The sequence below is a fragment of the Lissotriton helveticus genome, chromosome 2_2 (genome assembly GCF_964261635.1).
Source record: "Lissotriton helveticus chromosome 2_2, aLisHel1.1, whole genome shotgun sequence".
NCBI classification, from domain to species: domain Eukaryota; kingdom Metazoa; phylum Chordata; class Amphibia; order Caudata; family Salamandridae; genus Lissotriton; species Lissotriton helveticus.
Genome location: NC_136060.1, coordinates 110,556,416 through 110,582,239, shown reverse-complemented (window position 1 = coordinate 110,582,239; position 25,824 = coordinate 110,556,416). Strand labels below are relative to the sequence as shown.

General features: G+C 46.4%; 1 protein-coding gene across 1 annotated transcript in view; it reads left to right on the top strand.

Moving 5' to 3' along the window:
- EXOC1L (exocyst complex component 1 like) overlaps positions 1 to 25,824 on the top strand; it is a 177,656-nt gene that overhangs the window by 54,032 nt on the left and 97,800 nt on the right. The window contains exon 2 of the mRNA XM_078678950.1: positions 3,056 to 3,186. Within this exon, the coding sequence (XP_078535076.1) occupies positions 3,056 to 3,186 (131 nt within the window). The remainder of the gene's footprint in view (positions 1 to 3,055; positions 3,187 to 25,824) is intronic.

Genomic DNA, 25,824 nt, shown 5'->3' with positions numbered 1-25,824 from the left:
GCAGGCACAGCCCTATTCAGGTCCAAGTGCTATCCCCTCCCACCACTCAAGATGCAGATGAAGCTATTCAGCCTAGTGCTGACTCACCCAGCCTTCTGGAGCCACCCCAGCCCCTGTCACTCACAAACCAGACAGTCAACTCACAAACTGGCAAAGGCACACAGAAAGGTCAGACAAGAAAAGAGCCATTTTCTAGAAGTGCGGTCTTCAAACACAGGATTTAAAAACCATCCTTCCTAAAAGATGCGTTATTAAATTCTGAGTTCAGGGATACCAGACTTCAATTTTCTATTTTGCTCCTATGGGAAGATATGCAGGTAAACATTATACATAGCATTCTCCATTTTAGCCTATGGGCAAGATAGCCTTTCAATAGTGAAAAACGAAATTGGCAGTATTTCACTATCAGAGCATGTCACCCACACTAGTACATGCTCTACCTTTCACATAAACTGCACCCTGCCCAGAGGGGTACCTTGGGCCTTTCATAGGGGTGTACAATGTGTACAGAAAGGGAAGGGTTACGCCTGGCCAGCGGGGACACTGGCCAGGTCAGTATGGCAGTTAGCAACTGCACACCGGCACTGCGGTGGCAGGCCTGAGACACCATTTTAGGGCTACTCATGTGGGTTGCACAATCAGTGCTGCAGGCCCACTAGTAGCATTTGAATCACCAGCCCTGGCACACTCAGTGCACTTTACTAGGGACCTACTGGTAAAACAAATATGCCAATCATGAATAACCAATCACAATAACAATTTATACAGAGAGCATATGCACTTTAGCACTGATCAGCAGTGGTACAGTGCCCAGAGTCCCATAGCCAACAACCAAAGGTCAGGAAAAACAAAGGGGGAAGAAGCAAAAAGTTTGGGGATAACCCTTCAAAAAGGGCCATTTCCAACAGTGGTGATAACCAACAATGCTTGCCCTATTCCAGTTCAAAAATGTGTAGGCTCAACAATTGCAGGCCAGCAGATGTGCCACCAGGTTTTATTTGATTCACAGTACTCCACTGATTTCAACGTGAGTAGCTCCACTTCTGCAGGCATGGATGCGGGGTTGTGGCATAGGCGTTACTTATTGATATTTAAAACTGTGTTCATTCAGCATCTGTTGTTTTGCCATGCTGTCCAGAATATGGTTATTGTCATCCTCGTGGGGGGAACCTTTTTTGGCTCACCTTTCCTTGTGTACATAGAATTCAAAATATAAAGGGTGCTGCAAGTTCCACAAAATTTTGTATCTTTTCGATGCGCATAGTCTCTTCAATGCTGGCCCCCACACCATCCTCATTGCCATAAATTCCAGGTTTCCCCATGTCAAACATAATTGCAATATCAAGTCGTTCCTTAAAATGACCATGATGGATTCTTTGACTCTTTTAGTGTCTATTGTAGAGACCGCTCATCATTGTTCAGAAGAAGGGATTTTGCATCAGTGTCATCCTCCATTGAGGTCTCTTCCAGTGAGGTCTTCCCTCCAGTGGTGGTCAGATTTCAACATAAGGGCGCTTCTCCTCCCCTAACATTTACCATTGACAACTATTAAAATGCACCTAGAGTGTGAAGACCAAATGCTATGTCGGAGCAACTGGACTATCACCAAACGATCCAACTTGTCAAAGTGGGTTTGGAGTTATGCAAAAGTACATTGGTTGTGTACCATTGCCGCTGAGTTGCCCAGCAGCCCCTTTTAGCAGTTAGCCCGACTTAACATGCCTCAGGCCCACACATCTCCCCGTACCTCTATGTTACTTACTGCTGCAACCTGTTTCTGATATTATGGGCCTGGATTAGGGTTTGTCGGGCAGGTACTCCATCGCAAACATGACAAATATCCCAGTGGCATTATTACAAGTGCAATTTACACTAATGCTCCTGTAATAAGGCGGACAGGATATCCTTTATGTTTGTGACAGAGTGCCTCTATGCCAGACTCTAAATCAGCCCTCATGGTCGATATGTCATTAATATTTTCTACTGACTAGACTCTGCCGACTTAGGGCTCTATTACGAAGAAGGGCGGACAAAGTCTGCCCGCAACCTTAACGGAATGCGGGACCGTCTGCAAGGGGTGCAGCGGTCCTGCACCTGAAATTAGGATGCCACCGTGGCGGTGGCAAAGCTACCCCCATCATTGTGGCTGGCGGTGCTCACAGCACTGCCCGCCACAATGCTGGGAATGCATGTTGTGCTTTTGCATGCACATCGTGACAGGCACATTGGGCATGCAAATGAAGCGGGTACCATAGGTACCCCCATGTGCACCCCGCACCCCAACTTCCTGGGAGCACGCTACGGGCCCCCAAAGGCGAAGACCACAAGGAAAGGCTGATCTCCAGAGTCATCGTAATATGGATGGCGGTGTCTTGCATGTTATTATCCAAGCGTCTGACGGTCTTTCCGTCCGCTTTGGACCCCTCAGCCATCCTAATATGGTGGGGACCTTTGACGTGTGGATGGCGGGCGGATCACCCCCGCCGGCCCGGCGGTGACTACCGCCGGCCCAGCGGGGTCGTCCCGCCCGCAATCCTAATGGGCCCCTAAGTCATTCCCTTTGGGCCTGCTCCATAGGAAACTGGGGGGAACAGGGTCTGTGACTCTGCTATGGCTCCCCACACACGGCGAGATTGAAAGATCTAAGGGGAAGAAGGGATCTGGAAAGGAAGCAAAAAAGATTTGGTTATTGAATACCAGTTGAAGATGGATGTGGATGAGAGACAGACAAACAGTATTGCAGAGGTGCCGGGAAGTCAGGCAAATACATTGATTAGCAAGTTAGGAGGTTCAGGGAGTACTCACTGCTATAGTGCCATAATGTTTCCAAGAAAAGAGATTGCTTTATAATGTATCATTCATACTGAGAATTATGGTCAGGATTTAAAATACGGACTATGAGTCTGTCCTTCATGCCTTTATCATAGCAACTTCGACATATGCAACTTGGTATTGCCTTCTAGTATTTTGACTTTGACTGGTTTAGTAGCCAGCTATGTTATTTCACATAAATAACTTTAGGCAATAACTTATTCAGATTTGATTTTTCTTACAGTGACTACAAGTGAGGAAGTTCATATATCATTGGTGAAACATTACAGAATAGGTCTTGATGAGAAATATGAAATAACCCGAACATGGTATCTGAAGGATTTAGAAGTGATCGATGGAAAAGAAGCTGACGCTGTAAGTTTTTCAAACAATAACTTTTATACCAATGTTATGGGAGTAAACACATTTGTAACAATAAACGACATGCTATAATTTTCTTTAAACATATGTTTATTGGCATTTATGAGAAACAATACTCTCGGGTCTTGACATGTCAAAATGTATGCATCATCACAAAGAACATGGCTTATCGAGGAGATGCAACAGAAATACAATCAATGGTCCCAGAAATTCAACCAGCGGAGACAACCATGTATCAGAAGAGAGACACAGTCCACTGATCTAGTACAAATGCAATAATCCAATCAATCCACCCCGTTTTCCGTATTTGGTGTCCTAATCAGTATGTGACCTATAATGCAGAATATGCAGGGACCCGAAAGTGTACCTGTTCTTTCCAAGCCTCATTGGTATGTAGACTAGAGCTCAGGAGCAAGGGCAAGGGGAATCGCAGAAGCCATCATATGAAAAACTAGGAACAAAACAGGTAGACAAGCTGTCTCAGGGATCACACAAGCTAGTCGATGACGAGGAAACTAAAACTTCAGCGAGGGAGAGGTAGGAAACCCTCATGGTAGCCAATGGGAGACCCCAGACAATAGGAACAGTAAGCAAGAATTCCAAAGAGGGAGCATGCAGCAAGTAGGACTACAGCAAAAGGAGGGGATGGTGAAACCAGAGAGTACATCAGACCTCCACCGCTAGTGCCTGCTCCCCTCCTCATCAGTGTCTCCAGGGGAGTCTTCCCTGTCACTCTCATCAGGCCCAACCTGCCATTGGGGCCCCCTCTATGTCACCCTCTGGATGTTCCCAGGCCTTCAACACCTCTGTCCACAACCCTGCTTTCAGTTATCTCTGCACCCCGAGCATCTTCTGGAATCAAGGCCCTCTCATCGGCCCTGGCCCACATGGTGACATCTTTCACCCAGGTACCTACCACCGGACCTATTGTGGACTTCTAGGCCATCACAATCCTTCTCTTAGCCAGCACTAAGGGCAAATCTAGGAGAGTAGAGCACACCTTCCGCTTTCTGGGTCTATTAAACAATACAAAGAGACAGACCTCCAAGGTACAAGCAAGAGCGCGGTCCAGGGTGGCATTCAGGTTATAGATCATAGTGTCCCAGAATGGCCATAACTGGGGGCAGCTCCAAGTCATATGGCAGAAGTCTGCATCCAGAAGCTTACATCTAGGGCAGCCATGCGGCTCACCGCCATAGATGACCTGGAGTCTGTGGGGCTTAAGGTAAGGTTTATGAACATATTATTGCTGTAAACAGACTGAGTTTGTCTCCTCTAACAGCAGACTCCACATCACTCACTACAATTTCTTACATCGTCTCTATTATACCCTGGTCCGGCTACACAGATACTGCCTCAGCGACACGACCCAATGTGACAGATGCAAGGCAGAGAATGCTGACTTTCTCCATTTTGTGTTGCATACATTCTGGCAGCAGGATTTCGCGACACTGGAACTCATGACACTCCTGGAAATTTCACGATCCCCGCTACTGGTGCTTCTTGGATATGCCGAGGCAATACCAGTGGCACATCGCAAATTTGTGGCACTTAGCACACTACTTGCCAGACAGAGGGTGGCATGTAGGTGGGGCAGGGGCTGAGCGCCAACATTCAAGGAATGGCTTGGGGATATGATACTTTGGCAAGAACATACACATACCTACGTCAAACTCCTCCCCTCTTGTCCTGACCTCGGGACATATGGGACCCTCTCAAACTGTACCTTATAGAACATCCAACATCACCCACTGAATGCCCATGCCCGCAATCTTCCTATGGTAGCGTGCGCCCTACTTGATTGAGAGAAATTGACCCTGGTTATTGCTGTGTTGTATTGATCACTGACGTTTTAAGCATTCACTATGCACCCATGTGGGAATTGTGATGGTTGGTCGGGGGGAACATACTCTTTTTTTTTTTTTTTAAACCTTTATTTGCAAGAGACAAATAGAAACAAAGATGTGCCTACAACCCTCTGGGCCGGCCGGTGCAGCATCTCAAAACAACGTTAAGGTACACAGCTCATCAGCCGACAACCAGGGGTCCGGCAGCCATGGTGCATGACATCGATCAATCACAAAACGACAGGATATAAAGAGGTTTCATTTTTTAAAACAACTAAACAAACGAAGAAGAAAAAGACAAGGCTATGCCAGAGTTGTTACGTCCGTTTCATAAGATGCGGGCGAGTCAGACCTAGAACAATAGGGAAAGACAGGAGAATCTTCAGAGGATAAAAGAAAAAGGGAGGGGGGGAGAGGGGGGACCCAGCGCCAGTGGTCTAACAAAAATATAGCACGGGGAAGAGCCGAAACACACAGCTAAGGGGAACAAGGAGTATCAGGGGAATCAGTGAAAGGGGGGTCGCAGACATCCCCACGGAACGAGTTCCATTGGCCCCATATCCTACCCCATTTTTTGGGCCTGCCACGGGAGACATACACAATCTTTTCCTTGAACATGCACCAGTCCATACTATCTTCCCACCCGGAGACCGACGGAGCCCTCTGAGATCCCCACAATTGTGCAATGTCCCTCTTTGCAACCATGTTCCCCAGCGTCACCCATTGAGTCTGAGCAACATTACAATCAGTCGGCTCCCATACATTCAAAAGACAACGCCTGGCTTCAGGCAGCAACTGAACATGCGTAACTTCACTCATCACCGCATACACTCCATTCCAAAAAGACACAACCTCCGGACACTCCCATATAATGTGGAGGAAGGTAGCAAGCATACCACAGCCCCGCCGACACAATCCATTCTCTGAAAAACCCATATGCATCAGTCTGGGACCCGTGACGTAGACCCGATGTAGAATTTTCAGCTGAACGAGTCGCAGACGCGCCGGAATCGCAACCTCCTTAGGAGAGGATATCGCGGCCTGCCAATCCTCATCATCCAGTTCCAGTCCGTCATCAGTCCAGGAAGTACGCAGATGAAGAAGCAAATCCGACCGAGTATTAATAAGTTTCTTATATATAAGAGAGATAGTGCTGTCCGGCACATGTCCGTCCAGCACCCTGTCTTCCAGGGGGGAGCTCTCCGGAATGGCAGACCCAGCCGGAAAAACCGACCCAATGGCATGACGAACCTGAAGGTACCGGAAAAACTCCGAATCAGTCAAACCATATTCCTGTTGGAATTCAGCTAAGGACTTAACCCTGTCCTTAACCCAGAGGTCATCCAGCTTACTGATCCCGATGAGGTCCCATTTATCAAACCCTTTTGAGGTCCACAACTCACCCAGCCTCTCCGCGGCAAATAGAGGGGTCGCTCTGGTCAGCCTATCTGTCCATCCGGTAGCCGCGGTCGCGCTGCCCCATACCCGCACCGCCACTCCAGTGGGTCCCGTCAAGTTCTTCCTAGCACCCCGAGAATAGAACGCCCTGTAATAGTTTCCCCCGGGCAAGAGCCACCGGTCCATTTCGTAAGCAGGATTCGGAACTGGACCATACATAGCATGATTCACAGCACTCAGTTGAGATGCCCAATAATACCGTCGTATATCAGGTAACGCAATGCCCCCATCGTACCAGGGTAACGTGAGCTTAGCCAACGCAATACGAGGCCGGCCAGCCCATACCAGCTTCCTTTGGAGGCCCTCAATTTCGCGGAAATAGCTAGCCGGCACTAGATCAAGTGTATTTTGCACAGCATATAAGAACCGGGGAAGAGACATCATTTTAAACAGGGCCGCCCGTCCCAGGGGGGATAAGGGCAGATTACACCAAGCCGCGACGTCCGACCGAAGTCGGGCGAGTGGAGGCAATAGATTCCGATCATAGCGCAACACAGGGTCAAGTGAAATATAAATACCCAAATACTTAAAACCCTCGGTGCGGACCGGGATTGGGCACACTCGGGGCAAAGAGAGAGGGTCACCGGTAAGCGGGAAGATACAGGATTTGGACCAATTGATAACCAACCCGGAGTTACGTCCAAAGGAACGCAGGACATCAAAGAGGACTCCCAATGACTTACGGGGGGGACGTCAAATACAACAAAATGTCGTCGGCATATAAGGAAACACGATCTTCAAAATCAGGGGACCACCGAATACAATTCAAGGAGGGTTCCCACCGGAGCCAGGTGGCCAGCGGCTCGAGTGCGAGGGCGAACAACAGCGGTGACAAAGGACATCCCTGCCTCGTGCCCCGCCCAAGAGTGAAGGGCCTTGAAGCTCTACCATTTACCACCACCTGCGCCAACGGTTGCTCATACAGGAGTTTAACCCATGCGATAAATTTCGGGCCAAAACCAAACTTGGCGAGAGTAGCCCACAAATATGGCCACTCAACCGTATCAAAAGCCATCGAAGCATCAAGAGAAACCAAGATGGCCGGCTCCCCAAGAGATCCCGCCCTCGCTATGACGCCATGCAGTCGACGAAGATTGAGTGCAGTATTACGCCGGGGGATAAAACCGGACTGATCAGGATGAACCAGTCCACTAATCACCGTGGCTAGTCGGTTTGCCAGTAGTTTCGCCAATATCTTGGGTTCCGCGTTCAAAAGCGAAATCGGGCGATACGAGGAACAGCCCTCACGGGGTTTGCCGTCTTTATAAATGACCACAATAGAGGCCAGCCTCTGGTCTCTAGGAAAACAGCCGAGGTCACGCGACTCCGCAAACATACGCAGCAGATACGGCGCCATTTTATCCGGGCATAGCTTATACAGCTCGACCGGTATGCCGTTAGGGCCCGAAGCCTTTCCTGAACGAAGAGAGCGAATAGCGAGCGCAACCTCATCAATGGAGAAATCAGCCTCCATTAAAACCCCGTCTGATTCCGAGAGACTGGGCAGCTCAAGATCACGAAGTAGCAAGCGCGAGTCCTCCTCCGGCAAGCACGAAACCGGCGCGTACACAACCCGAAAGTGCTGGGCAAACACCTCAACTATCTCAACCGGGTCCACGACTCGCACTCCATCAACTCTCTCAACCACAGGCACCACACGATTCAGTCTGTCACGCTTATCCAGCCATGCGATCAACTTCCCCGCTTTGTCACCCACGTCGTACAGACGCCCCTGTTGCATACGGTGCAGTGCCTCAGCCGAGGTAGTAACCAAGGCTCTGTAATCAGATTGCTTAAGAGCCAAAACATGCAGCGTCACAGGCGTAACCTCAGCTTCCAACGGCTCCTCCAACACAGTAATCTCAGACTCCAATCTCACCACCTCTTCTTGTGTGCGCCGCTTCTTGTCAGCAATTAGGGATAAAGTCTGACCACGGATAACGGTTTTATAGGCCTCCCATAAGGAGACTGGGGAAGACACCGATCCCTCATTTTCAGCAAAATAAAAATTCATGCATTTGACCACCTCTGCTCTGATCTTAGGGTCCTGGAAATGCAATGGATTTATCGGGGCAATTCGGCCCCCATTCCCCAAACAGATATCTAAGTGGAGCCATATCGGGGAGTGGTCTGAGATCCCTCTAGCCAAGTGTTTAATTTCACGCACAGAGAGCAACTGCACCACCGGCACGAGGAAATAGTCAATTCTCGAGAGACTGCCATGAGCCCCCGAGTGGAAAGTGTACTGAAGCCGGCCAGGGTGCAGCTGCCTCCAGCAGTCGGCCAAACCAAAGGCATCCAAGAATTTCCCCAACCATAGCTGCGAGGCAGGGAGGAGCCTGGGGGGGCTACGATCACTCTCTCCATTCGCCACAGAGTTAAAGTCCCCACCCAACACCAGTAAGCCATCGGGCAAACCAAGGACAACCTCACCCAAGTCGGTGAATGTGGTAGATTGCAGCCCAGGCGGGACATAAATAGACAGTATGGAAATCAATTTCCCCTCCCATCTCCCCGTAATGCCAGCATAGCGGCCCCTGTCATCCAGCACCGTGCTATCTATCTCCAGGGGAAGGGAATTCCTGACCAGGATACCAACCCCTCTTGATCCCGAAGTAAAGCCGGAATGTGCCACCAAACGATAGCCTCTTCTGTCCAATGCATGACATGTATTGCCCACCAAATGGGTCTCCTGAAGCAAGACCACATCTAGGGTGTGTCTCTTCAAATATTGTAGCACAATCCCACGTTTTATCCTGTCCCCAAGACCGTTAACATTCCAGCTCAACACCCTGAGTCCCCTACCCCCCATCCCGGAAGAAGACCGACCGCCCCTCCCATCCCGAAACAGACACATGAAAGCAATTGTAAAGCAGAGCACAGCCTCGAAACCAACAAAGAGAAAAGAACCCCACCACCACCCCCAAGGAACCCATCAAAGTCAAACCCCCCTCCCTGCACCCCTGCGGTAGACCTAATAGCCACCCCAACTTGCAGTGTGCCTGTCGCCCCATTAAACTAACCTACAGAAAGAGAGAAAAAGTCCCCAGAGGAGGAAGATCCCCGAACCCCCCCCACCCCCGGGCATTCACACAATGCTTGAAACAAAGTCTCTAAGCCACTGCAGCGGATGAAGGCTCGCCGATGTAGACTCACTGCTCCTGGCCCTCCACGCCTCCCTCAGCGCCTCTCGAGTCCTCCGGGCCCTCATGATGCGTCGACAAAGTGTCTAACCAGTCACTAACCGCCTCAGGGCGGTCAAAGAAGAATGCACGATCAGCATGTTCGATTCTCAGGCGGGCCGGGAACAGCATAGCATATTTCAGTCCCAGGTCCCTGAGTCGTCTTTTCACACCCGTAAAGCCCATCCTCTGTTTCTGAACTGCCTGAGTAAAGTCAGGGTAAAAACTAATTGAAACGTTCTCAAATTTAGTGGGCCCATTGGTGCGCGAAGCTTGCAGGATAGCGTCCCTATCATGAAAGTTGAAAAGTCTAGCAATTATGGGCCGCGGAGCGGCTCCCGACTTTGGCTTGCCACCCGGAACACGGTGGGCGCGCTCCACAGCGAAGAATTTACTGAGGCCTTTCGGCACCAGATGCTTCAACACGAGGTCCTCCACCAGGATATCAACAGGCATGTCGGCAGAATTCTCCGGGACACCTACAATGCGAACGTTATTGCGCCTGGCCCGGCCCTCGAAATCTTCCAACCGATTGGCAAACAGGTCACAAGTAGTCCTAAGATGGCGGACCGTGGTCTGAAGGTCCGAGACATCCGTGGTCAAACTAGCAGTCTTGAGATCGAGAGATTTGACACGTTCATTCGTTTTCCCAAGGTCCGCTCTGATGAGGGTGACATCAATCGCCACCGTATCAATCTTAGCAGCTAGTGTTTCATATTGCTGACCCATGGCAGATTGGACACTCGCAATAGCGCCCATAACGTCCTTCAACGTTGGCTCCTCGTCATCAGGAGCACCATCCCCAGCTTCTTCCAGGGCACCACTCAATCCGCCCGGGGAGCCCCGTGGTCGAGTAAATCGATCAATGGTCTGAGATTGGGTGACCCCCCCTCGGGATGAGCCTCTATTGCCGCGCCTCTCAACGACTGTTCTGCCCGTCATGTCGTGGAAGGAGCTCCAACGGGAATTGTAGAATCAAGGCAAAGCGAACTTCGTCGTGGCAGGCTCTGAACTGCGAGTGGATAAGGGCGCAGCATAAGCAGCAGGCTGGCAGCGATAGCAGAGTCGGAACTCGGATCTGGAAGTGAGCGTTCACAACAAAGAGAAGAAACGAAACCGAAAGTACACCAGGGGCAGCGGGCGTGGCTTATCCGCCGTTGTTGTTCGATTGCCACCTGGGTACCTCGGGGACTCAAGCCCCCGGCTGGCATACGATATAGGCCTCAAAGTTCAAAGCGCAGCAGGTCCAGTATCCGACGGCCAAATCGATTTCTGAAAAGAACGCTGGCATCAGCAGGGCTTCAATAAAGAGCACCCATCATCAAAGTCAGGATCTTGCACAGGATAGTCGCGGGAGGCGGAAGGGGTATCGGGAGCCCTTAGCTCACGCGTCCATCTTGGAATCGCGCGAAGCTCCTCCTCTCGGGGGGAACATACTCTTGATGTCTTAATTAATCTTATTAGCATCTATTGTTATTATTACACGATGAAGTACTCCTATTACTGTGTATTATCGTTCTACAATATCTATAACATACTGGAACCTTTTTGTTTGTACTGTTGTATAAATGAAAAATGCAATAAATATATACAAAAGTTTTATGGACATAATTACATTTTGTATACTTCAATCTCAAATGTCTAGATACCTTCTTAGGGTATGTGAGAACCCTGCACTACTCCGAATCTGTAAAGTCTCACCATAGTATCACTCCCCACCTAAGCCCAAGTGCCAACAGGGGTTTCTGGACTGTTTCGGTTAGTGACCTATAAAACCACTTTGCCAAATGCCTCGCCATGCCCATGGACACCAACACTTGCAGTGGCACATGTGTCGTCGGTTCATCACACCGTCTGGCCTACAAGTCCTTAAAGGTCCATGTCAAGGCTTCATAGGCTAAAGATTTTTCCCAGAGGTAGATCATAAATTGCCACCAAGTCCTCCAGCACAAGCAAAACTCAAAATTGATAACAGTCACCAACCGTCACCAGGCCGCGTCCGACCAGTCTGACAACTGCCCAGCCGTGAAATAAGAGAGAACCACCGTGGGGAAGATCAACTAATGGTAGAGCAGGGGCATAAAGGGACGTCCTCAGCACACAACACCTCCAACATTTCAAGGGCACTGCTAATAACACACCGGGTCAGGAAATTACCGTTGCTTTGCAGTGTGCTCTGATAGTGTGCCAGCCCCAATGGGTCCAGCTCTTCCTGGTTAGCCCCATCAAACCACTTGGTGACCCACTAAAGCTGTGCCGCTCAAAAATACAGCTCAAAATCTGGAGTGCCCAGGCCCCTCTCATCTGATGGCTGCCAGAGAAAATCCAGGGACACTCTATGGTGGCCCCCATCCCATATCAGTTCCCTAAGCAGGGTGTCCAAGTGTCGAACCCAAGAAAAAGGCACCCCAACCGGGAGGTTCATAAAAAAGTAATCGAAATCCTAGCCAAAACTGGTAGTTTAAGAGATCTCCAAGAGAGGACGCAAGTTTTGAGTGACATAAGGGCCTTCCCCAAGTTGCACTCCCGTAGGTCTTCCAGTGAGTGGAATACCTGAATTCCCAGATACTTAAAAGATGTGGGGGACCAAGTCAAATTTTGCAGGATAACCAATGGCCACTGGACGCCCAATGACAAGTGACCCTAAGGCCAGACATCATCTAAAATGTTCCCAGAAGGTGTAATGCGGCCTGAGCACCCGCAGTACCTTCTGTCAAATAAAGCAGGAGGTCGTCCGTGTATAGAGAAATAATGTTCCCGGTCCTCCACCACCATGTCGGTACCCACCCTCTGCCATCGAAAGACCTCTGCCAGTGGCTCATTGGCTAAAGTGAAGAGAACGAGGGGTATGCCTAGTGCCTCTATATATATTGTATTGTGGGTAGATGATAGTGCCTGTTCTGACCCGTGCGGTCGGCACAGAATAAAGCAACTGAACCCAGTTAATGCAATGCTCCCCAGTCCCATACGACGCATAATCTTGAACAAGAAATCCCACTGCACCGAATCAAAGGCCACGGACATTAGCATGAACCTCGACTGCCGCTGGATGGTATAGGATGTGAAATAGCCACGGCAGATTAAGGGAAGTACTGCAGCCTGGAATGAAACCTTTTTGGTCCTCATGTATCTATGCAGGCATATGGGGGATTAGCCGGAGAGCCAGAACCTTACTAAGAATTTTGAAGTCCATGTTGAGCATGGACAGATGCCGAAAAGCCATGGTAGGGGCGCCATGAACATTAGTCTTTGGTAGCGGAAACACAATAGCATCCCATGTGGACTCAGGCAGTGCTCCCTGCCTTAAAGGGTCATAAAATAGGGACTCCATTTTTGGGGCCAGGGCCCCTGCAAAAGTTGAGTAGAACTCTGCAGGTAGGCCAACCAGACCTGGGGTTTCCCCGTAGCCATTTCCTTGATGGCGAACCAAATCTCCTGGGTCGTCCCTGAGCCCTGGAGGCTTTCCTGAGCCATGCAAGCAAGCTCTGTCAGTGGCAGTTGTTGCAGAAAGACAGCGTGTATCCCTGGTGAGAGAGCCAACTGACACCTATACAATGTTTCGTTATATTCTCGAAATGAGGTGTTAATGGTCCTGGCACAATAAAGTGTTGCTCCATCTTCTGTTACAATTTGTGTGATGCGGTCCCTCAGAACTCAAGTCTAAGGAGCCAAGCCAGAATCATACCTGGCTGCCCTTCTTCATTGTGCACATTAGTGATATAAGGCTTCTAATCATGACAACACAGGCGTAATAAAACGTTATGTTATTGTTTACGAGCCTACAGGAGTTGGAGTAGTGCAGCCTCGTCCATTCCCAGAGCACTGTCCGACTCCTGCAACCTGTTATTCAGCATCCAGCTTCCTCAAACTTTGACCGAGTGACTTAAACAGCGACCACGAACCACCACCCCAAAGACCTCCCACTACCCTAGGCCAGAGGTTGCAGAACCCTATTAAGTTTGAATTACCTGATAATTGTCTCCCCCAAAGAGTACTGAAAGCAAGCATCCTCTGGGGCCTTGGGTTAAGTCACCACATAGGAATCCAAGGGCACTCCTCAACAGGTCAGAAGCCTAACTGTGGTCTGAGAGGGTATGTCCCAGGTACTCGGTGTGTGTCACATACTGGCTAAGCCTGTTAAACAAACAAAATTGCCCAAGTGAGTGTGGAGCTGGTAAATGTGGGAAAAATAGGAATTTTCCAGCTTTAATCCATGCTGGGTCCTCCAGGGATCCAACATCTCTCAACGATCCAGTCAGTCGCTGAGGCTCTCTGCTGTTGCGCCAGGCAATGAGGGGGTGAAACGGTCAAGCAGGACATCAGCTACACAATCAAATCCCCTTCCCAACAAGAAGTCATCTGTCCCCAATGGCACAAGAGGAGCCAAGAGTGTCCCAAAGAAAGCCACCTGGTCTTGATTTGAGGCATAAATACTCCCTAAAGTGATATCCCTATCAGTAACCTACCCTTAAGTCGCAGATAACTCACCTCCTTGCCAATAGTGGCATGAATATGCTTGAAAGGCATCCCTCCTCTAATCCAGATGAGTGCCACATTGCATAAGCAGAATAGGAGGCAGTATATAGCTGGCCTCGTCATCTACTTCGCAAGCACTCCACCTCTCCCCAGGCAAGATGAGTTTCCAGCAACATAGCCACCTGCACTCACCACTCGTGACAGCAGAGACCATGGTTCTGCCTTTTAATTACCTGGAGTATGCAAATGCTCACAATTATATGCAAGCTCTGCCCATTTGGCCCTGCCCCATTTTCCTTAATAGTATACAAAGGTCTTCCCACATTTTCCCACGTTGATGGACAGCTTCCCAAAAGGCCCCGAGCGCATTTCCCGCCAATTTTGGTGACCCGTTCTTGATGTAGAGGAAAACAAGGGCATCTCCACCAAACAGAGAAGCACTTACTTCATGTAGTTTAGAAGAAGTATATTTATATATTATTTACACAACGGCAGTCACCAATGTGTAGTTGTTACAACAGGCATTTTTTGCTTTGCTAATAACTTTGGCACTGTTTAACAAATCTGCATAAAACATTCCAAACAAAAGTTTATCCGTTTTGGTTCCTTCATGGAAAGTTTTGTGGTGATCGGTCAAGCTAGGTCCTAGAATAGGTGGGTCCCAAAAGTATGATTTCGCTTTTTAATTCCCAGAGGAAACATTGCTGTCATATACACACAAAACATCTGAATGGAATCAAACCAAATTTAGCATAACTCAGAACTTTACTCAGAAAGACTGCTTTTTGGGATTTTAATGTTCTACTGGTCCTGCGCAACATGAGATGTTGTGGCAACCATTACTTCCCTCAGGGACACAGACTCTGAGTCCTGAAAACATTTGGAAAAGGGAAAATAAGGGGGCGTGGTGAACACACTGTGACCTACAGGACAATGTGTAGGAGGAGGAGCACTGAAACCCTCCCATCCAGTATATAAAAATTAAAAATGATGTTTTTTCACAAGTACCACAGAACTACCTTGTGACTCAGCACAGACCTTGTGACATACAGCAGTACTTCCAAAAATAATAATACATACAAATAAGAGAATAACAGTCTACTGGTGGGGTGGGGTGTGCGTAGTTCCTGGCCGCAGGGGTGGCTAACCCCTGCTGCGCAAAGTTGTGGTCTGGTTGGTCGCCCCAATGTGGGTTGGTCACAAGGAGTGGCCATAGGTCTGGTCCTGTGGCCAAATTCCTGCTGCATAATGCTGAAGGCCATGCACAGCGGGTGTTGGCTGCCCTGCGGCAGGTTGAGTGCATGGCTTGGCTTGGCCATGGCAAGGCCCTTTGGCCAATCTTCACTGAACGTGGCCAAAGGCCGTGCACAGTGGAGGTTTGCCTGCCCCACAGCGGGTTGTGGGCACATGGCCCGGCCTGTGGGCAGGCCAGGTCTGTCACCCCGTGGCGGTTTGCAGCAAACGCATGGCCAAAATATGTGTTCTACTGGGTTTGTCTTCCCCACTCAGGAGTTGGTGCAGGGCCAGGCAGCTGGTTGACACATGTGCACAACCCCTGCTGTGCAGAGTCATGCTTAGCAGTGGTTGGACGCACCATGATGGTTAGGGGCAGGGCCTAGCTTCCAGCTTTATTCTGCTGTACATGGCCATGTGAATATGTTAAATAGTTGTTAAACAGTGTCATAGACAAATTGTATGTAAAGAGGACATTTATAAGGTGTCAGTGTTTATTTCTAAAGCTTCACTGATGATTTTGAGGCTTTGCATATTGTTAAATAATGTAGAATGTAGGGCTGACCACTTAGACATGGTTTAACTCACAGTTTAGTTATAAGCATGGGTCTAGGGTTGTGTGCTCTCATTCTAGGAATATATGCAGTATATTTAACCAATCCGTGGAGGTCTCTCAAAACAGACTGGCTGAAGGTGTCTTAGTAGTGGCTAATAAATATCTGTAAACCTCTTGACTCACAATTGCGGGTCATGTAATGTAATTAAGGTGAATAAAAAGCTAACCCTTTTTTCGAGGTAGTTCAAGGTTTAAAAAGTGGATGACTTCATTAAAGTCCAAGCAGGCATTTTGTTTGTTAGGTAAGCAAATAACAGTAAAGATAGGGTTACATTCAACCAATGTGGGTGAGTTGACAGATATGATATGTCCCCTGCATGTAGCCAAAAGTTATGTCTTCTGGGATAGAAAATTAGTTGCAGGTGTAGCTTGTTGAATTACCTCTAGTCCACAAAGCCTATCACAGACTGGCACAAGTATTTGATGATGTCATCAATAATGTCATTTCAAAAGCCCTGAGATATGTTATCAATGATTTCCTACATTTCATGAGTGATGCTATATCTGAGGTCATTCTCAGCGCATTATTGGATGCAAGTTAAACTTAGTTCACTAAACTATGACTGGCAAATGAGGGTGTGTGGTAAAGACGTGAAGGAAAATGACCTCTCGCGAGCAAGCTCTGGCCTCCTTAGCCCAATCTGTGCACGATTCTTGTGTTCCTGGTGCCCATGCTCACATCCAGCCACTGGCTCTGACACCCTGGGGTGACCAAGACTGCGGAGGGGTGCTTGCTGACCACGGACCCGTGGCACAGTCCGATTGGCGAAGCTAGAGCCATGCAGCAGCCGATGCAAGATGGTGGCCAGCGCTGGAGTTGTGGACCTGTGGTGTCGGTAACAGGCCTGGGCCTGGCCTTTGACACCCCTCTGAACTGGCGGGCTACCTGGTGCTGTGACACTGTGGAGAATCTGTGGCTGCCTGGATGCAGGGCTCCAAGAGGTGGGACGCAGCAGTAATGGTAGCGCTCTGAGCTGTGTAGCATCTGTCGGTCCACTTGTTGCCCCAGTCAGGGGTGCAGTGATAGAGCGGCTGGGAACCACGGACGACCCAGAAAGTGTGTGACCTGAGTTACCCTCCCTGGATTGAAGGCCTAGTTGTGGGAGCTGGGAACTCGCACAGCATTGACTGCTGCCAGGCAGCAGTGTAGAGAGTTGCACTTGGGAGGTGGCGGCAGACTTTGGGGACTGTGGCCCAGATCTGCAGCAGCCTTTTGGGGCCTGGGTGACAGAGCCATATTGCAGGAGCTCCAGGAGCTGACTGCCTCTGGTGTACTGGGGACAGCAAGGAGCTGACACCAACCCTTGCAGTGGCAGGCCCCCTACATCGAGCTGCACGCTGTTCTGCCCTGGACCTCTTCTGTTGGGGCCTGTTCTGATTCCCCATTCTGCTTGTGTGGGCCCTACACTTCTGAGGTGCCCTGCTCCTGTGTAGGTTCCCCCTCCTTTGGTTGAGCAGTGAGTGGCATGGATCCTGATGTCTGCCTCTGGATTGCGGAGATGGGACGCACCAGGATGGGCAAGGAGCAGGGGGGCCCACAGTGATGCCCGAACAGTACAGAGGGAGCACAACTGGATGAGGTGGAGCGCCACATGTGGGGCATGGCCTCGGACAAACTGGAATGTATCCTGGATGCCATAACTCCCACCAGGAAGGTTGTAGAGGAAAAAATCGACAGCGTGGCGATTGGCATGAATACTCTCCACAATGAACATTGCAAGCCCGCTGACAAGGTGAAAAAGTCTGAGACTACCCTAAAGGCTGTGTGCCCGACAGTTGATGAGCTTAAAAACAGATAGTGTCTCTTGCTGAGTGGGTAGATCTGTTGGTCAGGAAGGCGGAGGACGCGGAGGGTCAGAGCAGATGAAACAATGTGCCAGGGTTACCCACACCATGGTTGTGGAAAAGCTAGTTTCCCAGAGATGTACACCTGCCGGGTGTGTAGGGTTACTCAGGCCCATGGGCAGGACTTGTTCTGCCCTTTGACCCTGGTACCCCTGGAATGGGGTTAGGAGGTGATCCAGAGGAGGGCCATGGTTAATCCCTAGAAGCCCCTAGACTGCATTCTGGGGAATGAGTTGCACCCAGTATCAGGAGAACTGAGAGGGGCAGTTGCCAAGGGTGCACTGATAGTTCACTTTTCTGGGAATATACCTCCCAAACAGATGATACAGGATCCCAGATAGAGGGGCAGGGTGAGAGAGAACTCAGCCCTGTGCCCTAATCAGCTCCAGGGTACAGACCCTGGGTTGATTGACCAGTGTCAGGATAACACCCCTACACTGGTGGGAGGTAGAGTGGGCAAGATAACTGTGGCTACTGCCACCCTGACACACCTCAGAGGTCAGAGAAAACTCAGGAGCCCATGGGAAAATCCTTGCCATCCTAAGACTGGAAAAGAGGCCTACCCAATATCCATGCTTACAGCCTTCATTTAGCAGTTAATGGCCAGGGGCCTGGCTCCTGACAATGACAGCTGTCAGTAGCTTCCGTTTGTTACTGTCCTTATGGGCAGAGTTCTCCTTGGATTTGGGACAGAAGTCTGATCCAAGGGGTGGAATGGGCCACATCCTTTTGTTGCCCATGGTGTTACTGTCTGCTTACTGGAATACATCTTTGAGTAAGTTAAGGGTGGGCTCTTCCCAGATAGAGCCTACCTGAGATGAGAATGGGTCAGTTCAGTGGCTTCAGAGAGTATAGACAGAGGGATCCAACTGAGTTCAAAGAGGCAAGTGCCCTTGCAAAAGTGAGCCATTGTCCATGTCCTATCGCCCAAGCAGGAAAGTCAGTCAAGGCATTAATAAGTCAAATGAAGTGTACCCAGAGGAAATATTTGTACTCAAATCAGTAAGATGTTTGGTTAATAAAATGATTCAGCTGCAAACCATCAGTATAATACTCAAATATTCCATCAACTGCCTACTCTTAAAAATTACAGTACAAGAAAAGGAAATATATACAACAATATAACTTCACTGGATCCTCCCACACGATCCCTACAACTTTTGTAGTATGTATTCAATCATTGGATCTGGGAAAGCACAATATCCTCTTAACCATACAGGTTAATAAATCCACAGTCCTAAGTTGTTTAATCCTTATGTTTCAAATGTTCAGAAAGGACTGAAGCACCATGTGGTGTAGTCAATGATGTTAAAGAGGACAAACTGTTAACGTTTCAGTCTCAGATGGCCCAGAAGGACTCAGTGCTGAAATGGAACAGAAACTAGAAATGCTTGCCAATGGGTCAAATAACCTTACAAATAGGCTCACATTATGCCATATGCACAAATAAATCCCCTGCATGTGACTTTCAAGCGGGTAACCCGATTTCTACACCGCCATGCAGACTGCTCGTAAAGCCTCCTTCAGCACGTGGTGCAGCTGGATCATTTTATTGACCAACAGACTACTGATTTGAATACAAATAATTCTCCCGGGAGCATTTTGAAAGTGGCATTTTCAAAATAGTAACTTAAAATTTGACCTCAGCAAAAGTTAGGATTTTTCATTGGAAATCCAAAGACATCAAATGTGAACTGTTCACCTGCTCACATTTGGAACTTACAGCTTATTAAATGTAATAAGGTAACTTGAATACTATCCTATGGGAGAGGTAGGCCTTGCAGCAATGAAAAACGAATTTAAGAGTTTTTTCACTACAAGGACATGTAAAACTAAAAAGAACACATGTCCCACTTTTACACACATTGCACCCTGCCCTCTGGACTGTCCAGGGCATAACCTAGGGGTGTCTTACATTTATTATAAAGAAGGTTTTGGTCCTGGCCGAAGGTTTGCCTTGCCAGGTAGGCATGATAGTTAAAACCTACACACACAGGCTGCACTAGCAGGCTTGAGACATGTTTAAAAGGGCTATATAATATATATATGTAAACTGTGTGTGAGGAGGATCCTATTTACTTTTTTTTGTATGGAACACAATATATATTGGTAACTACTTAAAATTTACTGTAGAAATGTTTAACTGTGCACAGGCAATAATGTATAGATGGGATCAACAAAAAATATGCCCTGCAATGTGATGGAATGTCTATATGGTGTGCTGCATCTACAGACGTAACATAATACTATAGGCTAATAAAAAATACTTTTAAAAAATAAAAATAAAAGGGCTTTATAAGTGGGTGGAACAACAAGTGCTGCAGACCCAATAGTAGCATTTTTTTTAGAGACCCTTGGTATGTGTAGTACTACTTTATCATGTACTTATAAGTCAATTAAATGTGCCAATTAGGTATAAGCCAATTTTACCTTGTTTAAGACGAGACAGCACTTTAGCACTTGTTAGCAGTGGTAAAGTGTGCAAAGTTCTAAGGCCAACAAATACGCATTCAACAAAAATAGCAGGACTGAAGACAAAACGTCTGGGGATTACACTGTAAATAGGGCCAGGTCCAATACTGGCCATTGTGTCTAAGTCTACTTGGCTCCTCACCAACAAGGGATAGAAGAACAAAGTAAGAACATTAGTCATGCATGCCAGTTATCAACATCAGTAAGTGTGTTTCACTGTAACAGCTACAGTCACAGTAAGTGAATAATTTATACCCCATCAAGAAAACTTTATGTAAAGTCAATAGCACAATGTATACATCCGTGAAATGGCATCAGCTTGACTGACAGGCCTGAACCTGAAGCAAGTAAAAAATCAAATGGCTCAGTGAGCAGACCTCAGGCCCAGTCTTCACAGACTTATTTGTGTATATTTGTATAGAACTGATAACATATAATCTTGCAACAGACAGCTAAATCTGCCTGGAATCTGCCCTAGCAAAGGGAACAGGATAGAAGAGGCTCATTCCACCGTTTCTGCAAGAAAATGCCTCAAAATATTAGATGAGTTTGGGGAGAAAAATATTAAATTTGGTAAAACAAGTTGTGCTTATTTAGAGTTCACATTCTAATAAAACACATTGAATTGCATTTAAAAAAAAGCGGCATTTATTACGGGACATGTTGAGGTCTACATTTACGGGCAGCAACATTTTTAAATATGACCTTATTACACATAAAAAATGTTTTGATAGTGGACTCACCCGCTGTGATAAAGGACGAGGGAGGAGGAAGAAACAATTGTAGTGACGACTTCCGGAGAATCAGCCAGAGATCAACAATCATGGAATGTGTTAAATTATGTATAAATGTGATGATATACTTATATCATCACATTTATAAATGTATAAATGTGATGATATACTTATATACTTATGTACATTAGAACACTTTGAAAACATTGTAGTAGCAAGCAGTACGCCAGTTTTATGGTAACGTGTGTTTTTAAATGTGTGTTCAGACATCACAAAACAGAGAAATGTGTGTCGTTTAAAAAGCAGAAGCTACTTCTTTAAACACAATGGGGTAATAAATGCATTTACTTGGTTGTGCTTTTGAACTTAAATATATGTTGCCATTAAAATACTGCAGAGTGCCACTGCCAAAGCCAATAGCTTTTGAAAAGCATAGTAGACACTATAAGTAATTGGTTGCTGTAAAATCGTTTGAGGTACTCAGTGAACGTTTTACTGAGTGCCAAAGATCAATACTAAACATGCACAAAGTGCAGTAGGTGTGGCTGTTTCTCCTCTAAGATCTCTGCTGGGAATAGATAAAATGGTTTTCCACACAGGGTTGTTCCTCTAGTGGTGAAATGAATGCAGCACGTTGAGTATTTGATAAGATGTCAGGAAGCAACTGGGTTTTTTAACTGTTCTGAGCCACCGTCAATGTCCAGACGCCTTAATAAATTCAAAGTCAGAGAGGTTTTCTTTTATTTTATAATATTATCTTTGCTAACAGGCGTTAACTCGGAATGTGACAATTGAATTATTTTAGGGTATGTAGGATGGAGAGAAAATGTAATCAGAAACTGAGTGAACCGGTAATATGTGCTCGACTAGCAATTTCTTATTTTTTTGTCTTAAGTTTCTTTGTTAAGAATGGCAAATTCTATTAGTTAAAAACCATGTTGATAAATGTAAGGTCAGCAGTTAAATATAGAGGGTTTATCACTGTCACGATCTGTGCTATAGACTTGCCTTTCCACACTTCCAAGGGCCATATGTATCAAAAAAGAGTTTTGCGATTCTAAAATTGCGATTTTTAGCGAATCAAAATTAGAGGATCGCAAAATGCAATGTATGTAGGATGTGCTAACATTTTTGAGAATCCTACATATTCCTTATTTGTAAATCGCAAATTGAGATTCGCAAATAAGGAATACCTTCCCATTCATTCCTATGGGCTAGGAGGCCCATAGGAATGAATGGGAAGACATTCTCAATTTGCGATTACCAATTAGAGAATCGCAAATCGAGAATGCAATTTCAAGGTTGCAAGGGGGCCAAAAGGACACCCTGTTGCACTGCTGAAATATGCATGTGTGCACATTTTGCGCACATGCATGCCCTAAGGGCATGTATGTGCGACAGATGGTACTTTTACAAAATCAAAAAAGTGCTTTTTTAAAGAAAATCGCAAATTACCACCAACTTGAAATTGGTGGTAATTTGCAATTTCTTAAGGCCAAATAACAAATTTCTGATGCTTCCAGAATTTCATATAAGGAATCGCAATTTGCAATTCCTTAATTGCATTCGCAAAATAGAGAATCGCAAATTTTACAATCCGCTATTTTGCAATGGCCTTTTGGGATGAAACCTCCCAAAAGGCTTTTTCCAATTCGCAAACGGGCCGATTCTGAGAATCAGCCCATTTGCAAACGGGAAAAAGGCTTGATACCTATGGCCCTTAATTCACAAGTGCTATGTGAATTCTGGGTAAGAAAAGACTGAGCTGACAGGGAACTAGAAACGTTGGCAATAGGATGCTCTCACACAAACACCAGAGCACAATTCAGGATAATTCATTATCCATGAAGCCACAGAACACTCACAATGTTTGAACATGACAGCGACCATCTTGAAGGTATCGAGTATATGTTTCCTTGTGCTCCAGAACATCCTTGTTAGTCAATCAAGGCCCATATGTACAAAGCTATTTAGCATTTCTTAACGGCTCGAATCACTACTTCGGACCGTTAAGAAATGCTAAATAGCCTTACCATATGTACAAAAGGAGAAACATGCTCACAAAATGCGATTTCTACCAAATTGAAATCTCATTTTGTGATTCCCAAAATAGGAAATCGCAAATAGTTTATTTATTATATTTTTTATGTTATATTTATAAAGCACAGACTAAGAATGACATACCATAGACAACTTTGGTGAAACAAAAAAAATGAGAAAACAAAAGAATATTTTTTTTAAATAGAACAAAATAACCAAGTTTTTAAAAGGTTTCAAAATTTCAGTAGATTTGATTCCTTTTGGAGGGACAGAGGTAATTTATTCCATCTTGAGTTAGATGCCATGATGAATGCCAAGTCTCTGAAGGGTCCTAGTTAAACTTTGGGATTTTCAAGAAGAAATGTATCTTTAGATCTCAGAAGTTGGCTAGGTTGGCACCTAAAACCTAAGACTGAAAGATCAAGCTCAATGTTTGGACATATCCCTGTGTATCAGGCACACTGATTTCAAAACTGCCATCTCTTCGTTGGGCAATAGCAGTGAAGGTATGATATGATTTCCAGGCTGAACTCCAATTACAAGTCTGATGGCAAAGTTTTGAAGCATATGTAGTTTGTGAATCAAGCAGCCAAGGAGATAGGGAAAATGGTATTGCAATAATCCAGTCTTGAAGACACAAAAGCGTTCATTAGATGAATTTTTTGAGAAATCTAGAAAAGTTAAGCACATACTTCAAAGTAAACAATTGAAAGAAACAAGACTTAACCACAGTGTTGGCCTGAGATGTCAATATTATGGCTAAATCAAGCTGGATGCTATGGTTTTTCACGACAGGAACTTGGGTTGCTTTTGAGTTCAGAGCAGCAGTCAAAAAGGGACATCCCAGAAAGATTAAGCAACAAAGGGCCATCTGTACGAAGGCTTTTTTAATTTCCTAACGGTGCAATTCGCCATTAATAAATGAAAAATGCCATTTGGTATGTACGATAGGCATTTGCAGTGGTGCAAAATGCGATTTCTAACTAGGAAAAATCACATTTTGGAAATCGCTAAATAGGAAATCCCAACTAGGGATTTCCAAATAGCGAATTGGATTTCCAAATTGCGAATAGTCGCAAAATGGCCATTTAGGAAATGCGATCACCATCAATGTGGAATTGGTGGTAACCAGGTGAAAACTAAACAAAGTCATCCAGAATGCATCTGGCTCATTTAAAATGGCAGCTATGTATGTCTTGGCGAGAAATATGAGGATTTGGCTGGTAGGCAGAGAAGAAGGCAGAGACAGGAGAGGATATTTAAGATGAGAGGCACCCTTTTTAAACAGACTGAGGAGGAGATTTACGAGAAATACAGACTCAGTAGTTAGGTAATTTTGGAATTAAATGTTGAGTTATAACCTATGCTATAGACTGCAACAGTCAGAAGCAATGCAATCCCACCACATGTGCAGGTTTAGTGTTGTCTACACCTTTTGGCTTCAGGCAGTCGCCAGGGAGTCCTAGCAGTGGAAGAAGTGTCAAAAAGTGAATTTTCTAGATGTTATCATTAGTTTCTGGACATTATGGTTAGCAAAGTAAACACATATATATGTTTACCAAATATGCCCCATTATCAGCAACAGACCAAATTAATGTTGTACAGGGTAGCACAGTTTCCCAATGTAATTGGATGTGCTGATGGCACACATATTGTCACTCAACAACAAAGGGAGAGCAAGGGAACAGAGACACTCTCTCAGTCCCCAACCAATCGTACATAAACAAAAAGAGAGAGGTCAGATCAATCTCTGATCAAACTTTCAGGGATTTTTAAAGACCACACGAAACGGAGTCAGAAATAAGGTTAGCACACCCAATTTGGGTGATGAAGAAAGCCCTCACACACCGACCTAGTCAGTGTCATGCTTCATCATCGGGCCCCACCAAAGAGGCCGAGTGCCTCTTTGGTGTGCTGCGACGCCAGAAAGACTGCGGAGCTGGTTGTGTGGGGAGGGCGTGCTCTAAATTACAGTGAATTAATTTAAAAGTGCCTTAAAAAGGGTATCCAAAACAAAATTTAATGAGTGATCCCTAAGGCACAAAGAGTATTAAGTGTCTGGATTTAGTTGCCAAGGATTATGGTTGGTTAAATACAGAATATACTCAAATTAGTTTTCTTAGTCAACATGTTTCAGCCATAAGGGTGGTTGTTTATTACCAAGGCATTCGTCAGGACTAAACCCCGGCGTTATGGGCTCTCTAATCACCCACCCTAACCTGGGGACGTGAAAGTGAAAATTAAAAAGGTGAAAAAAGTGCTTAAAAATGGGGGAAGAGTAAGTTACTCATTCCAAAAAACTCCTTAAATTTTGGAGTGTAACAGCACCTGTAAAGAAGAAGGGACAAACAAACAGAAGACAAACAACAACATAATTATTATATGCCCTTCTGAATTGTCATCGTGCTCCATGATATGTGGCTTAAAAGTGGTTTTCCCAAAGTAACCAATGAATTTACAGCACCTTCCAGATAGCCCCTAGAGGAAGATAGCGCATAACTCTGGGAAGTGCAGTGCTAAGGGTGTACTATTTACAAGAAACAAACTAAAATGGGGGGGTTTTAAAAACAAATGCGTGAACTCCTTCTGAAGGGATCAATGGACCTCAAAGGTCTGTGCCCCTCAAGCTGGTATCTCTAGATAGAAATCTCACTTTCAAAAGGGGCGCTATTAGCACCATTGGTCACGGGAGGGGATCGGAGCGAACCTGGCACATCCTAGGAGAAAAG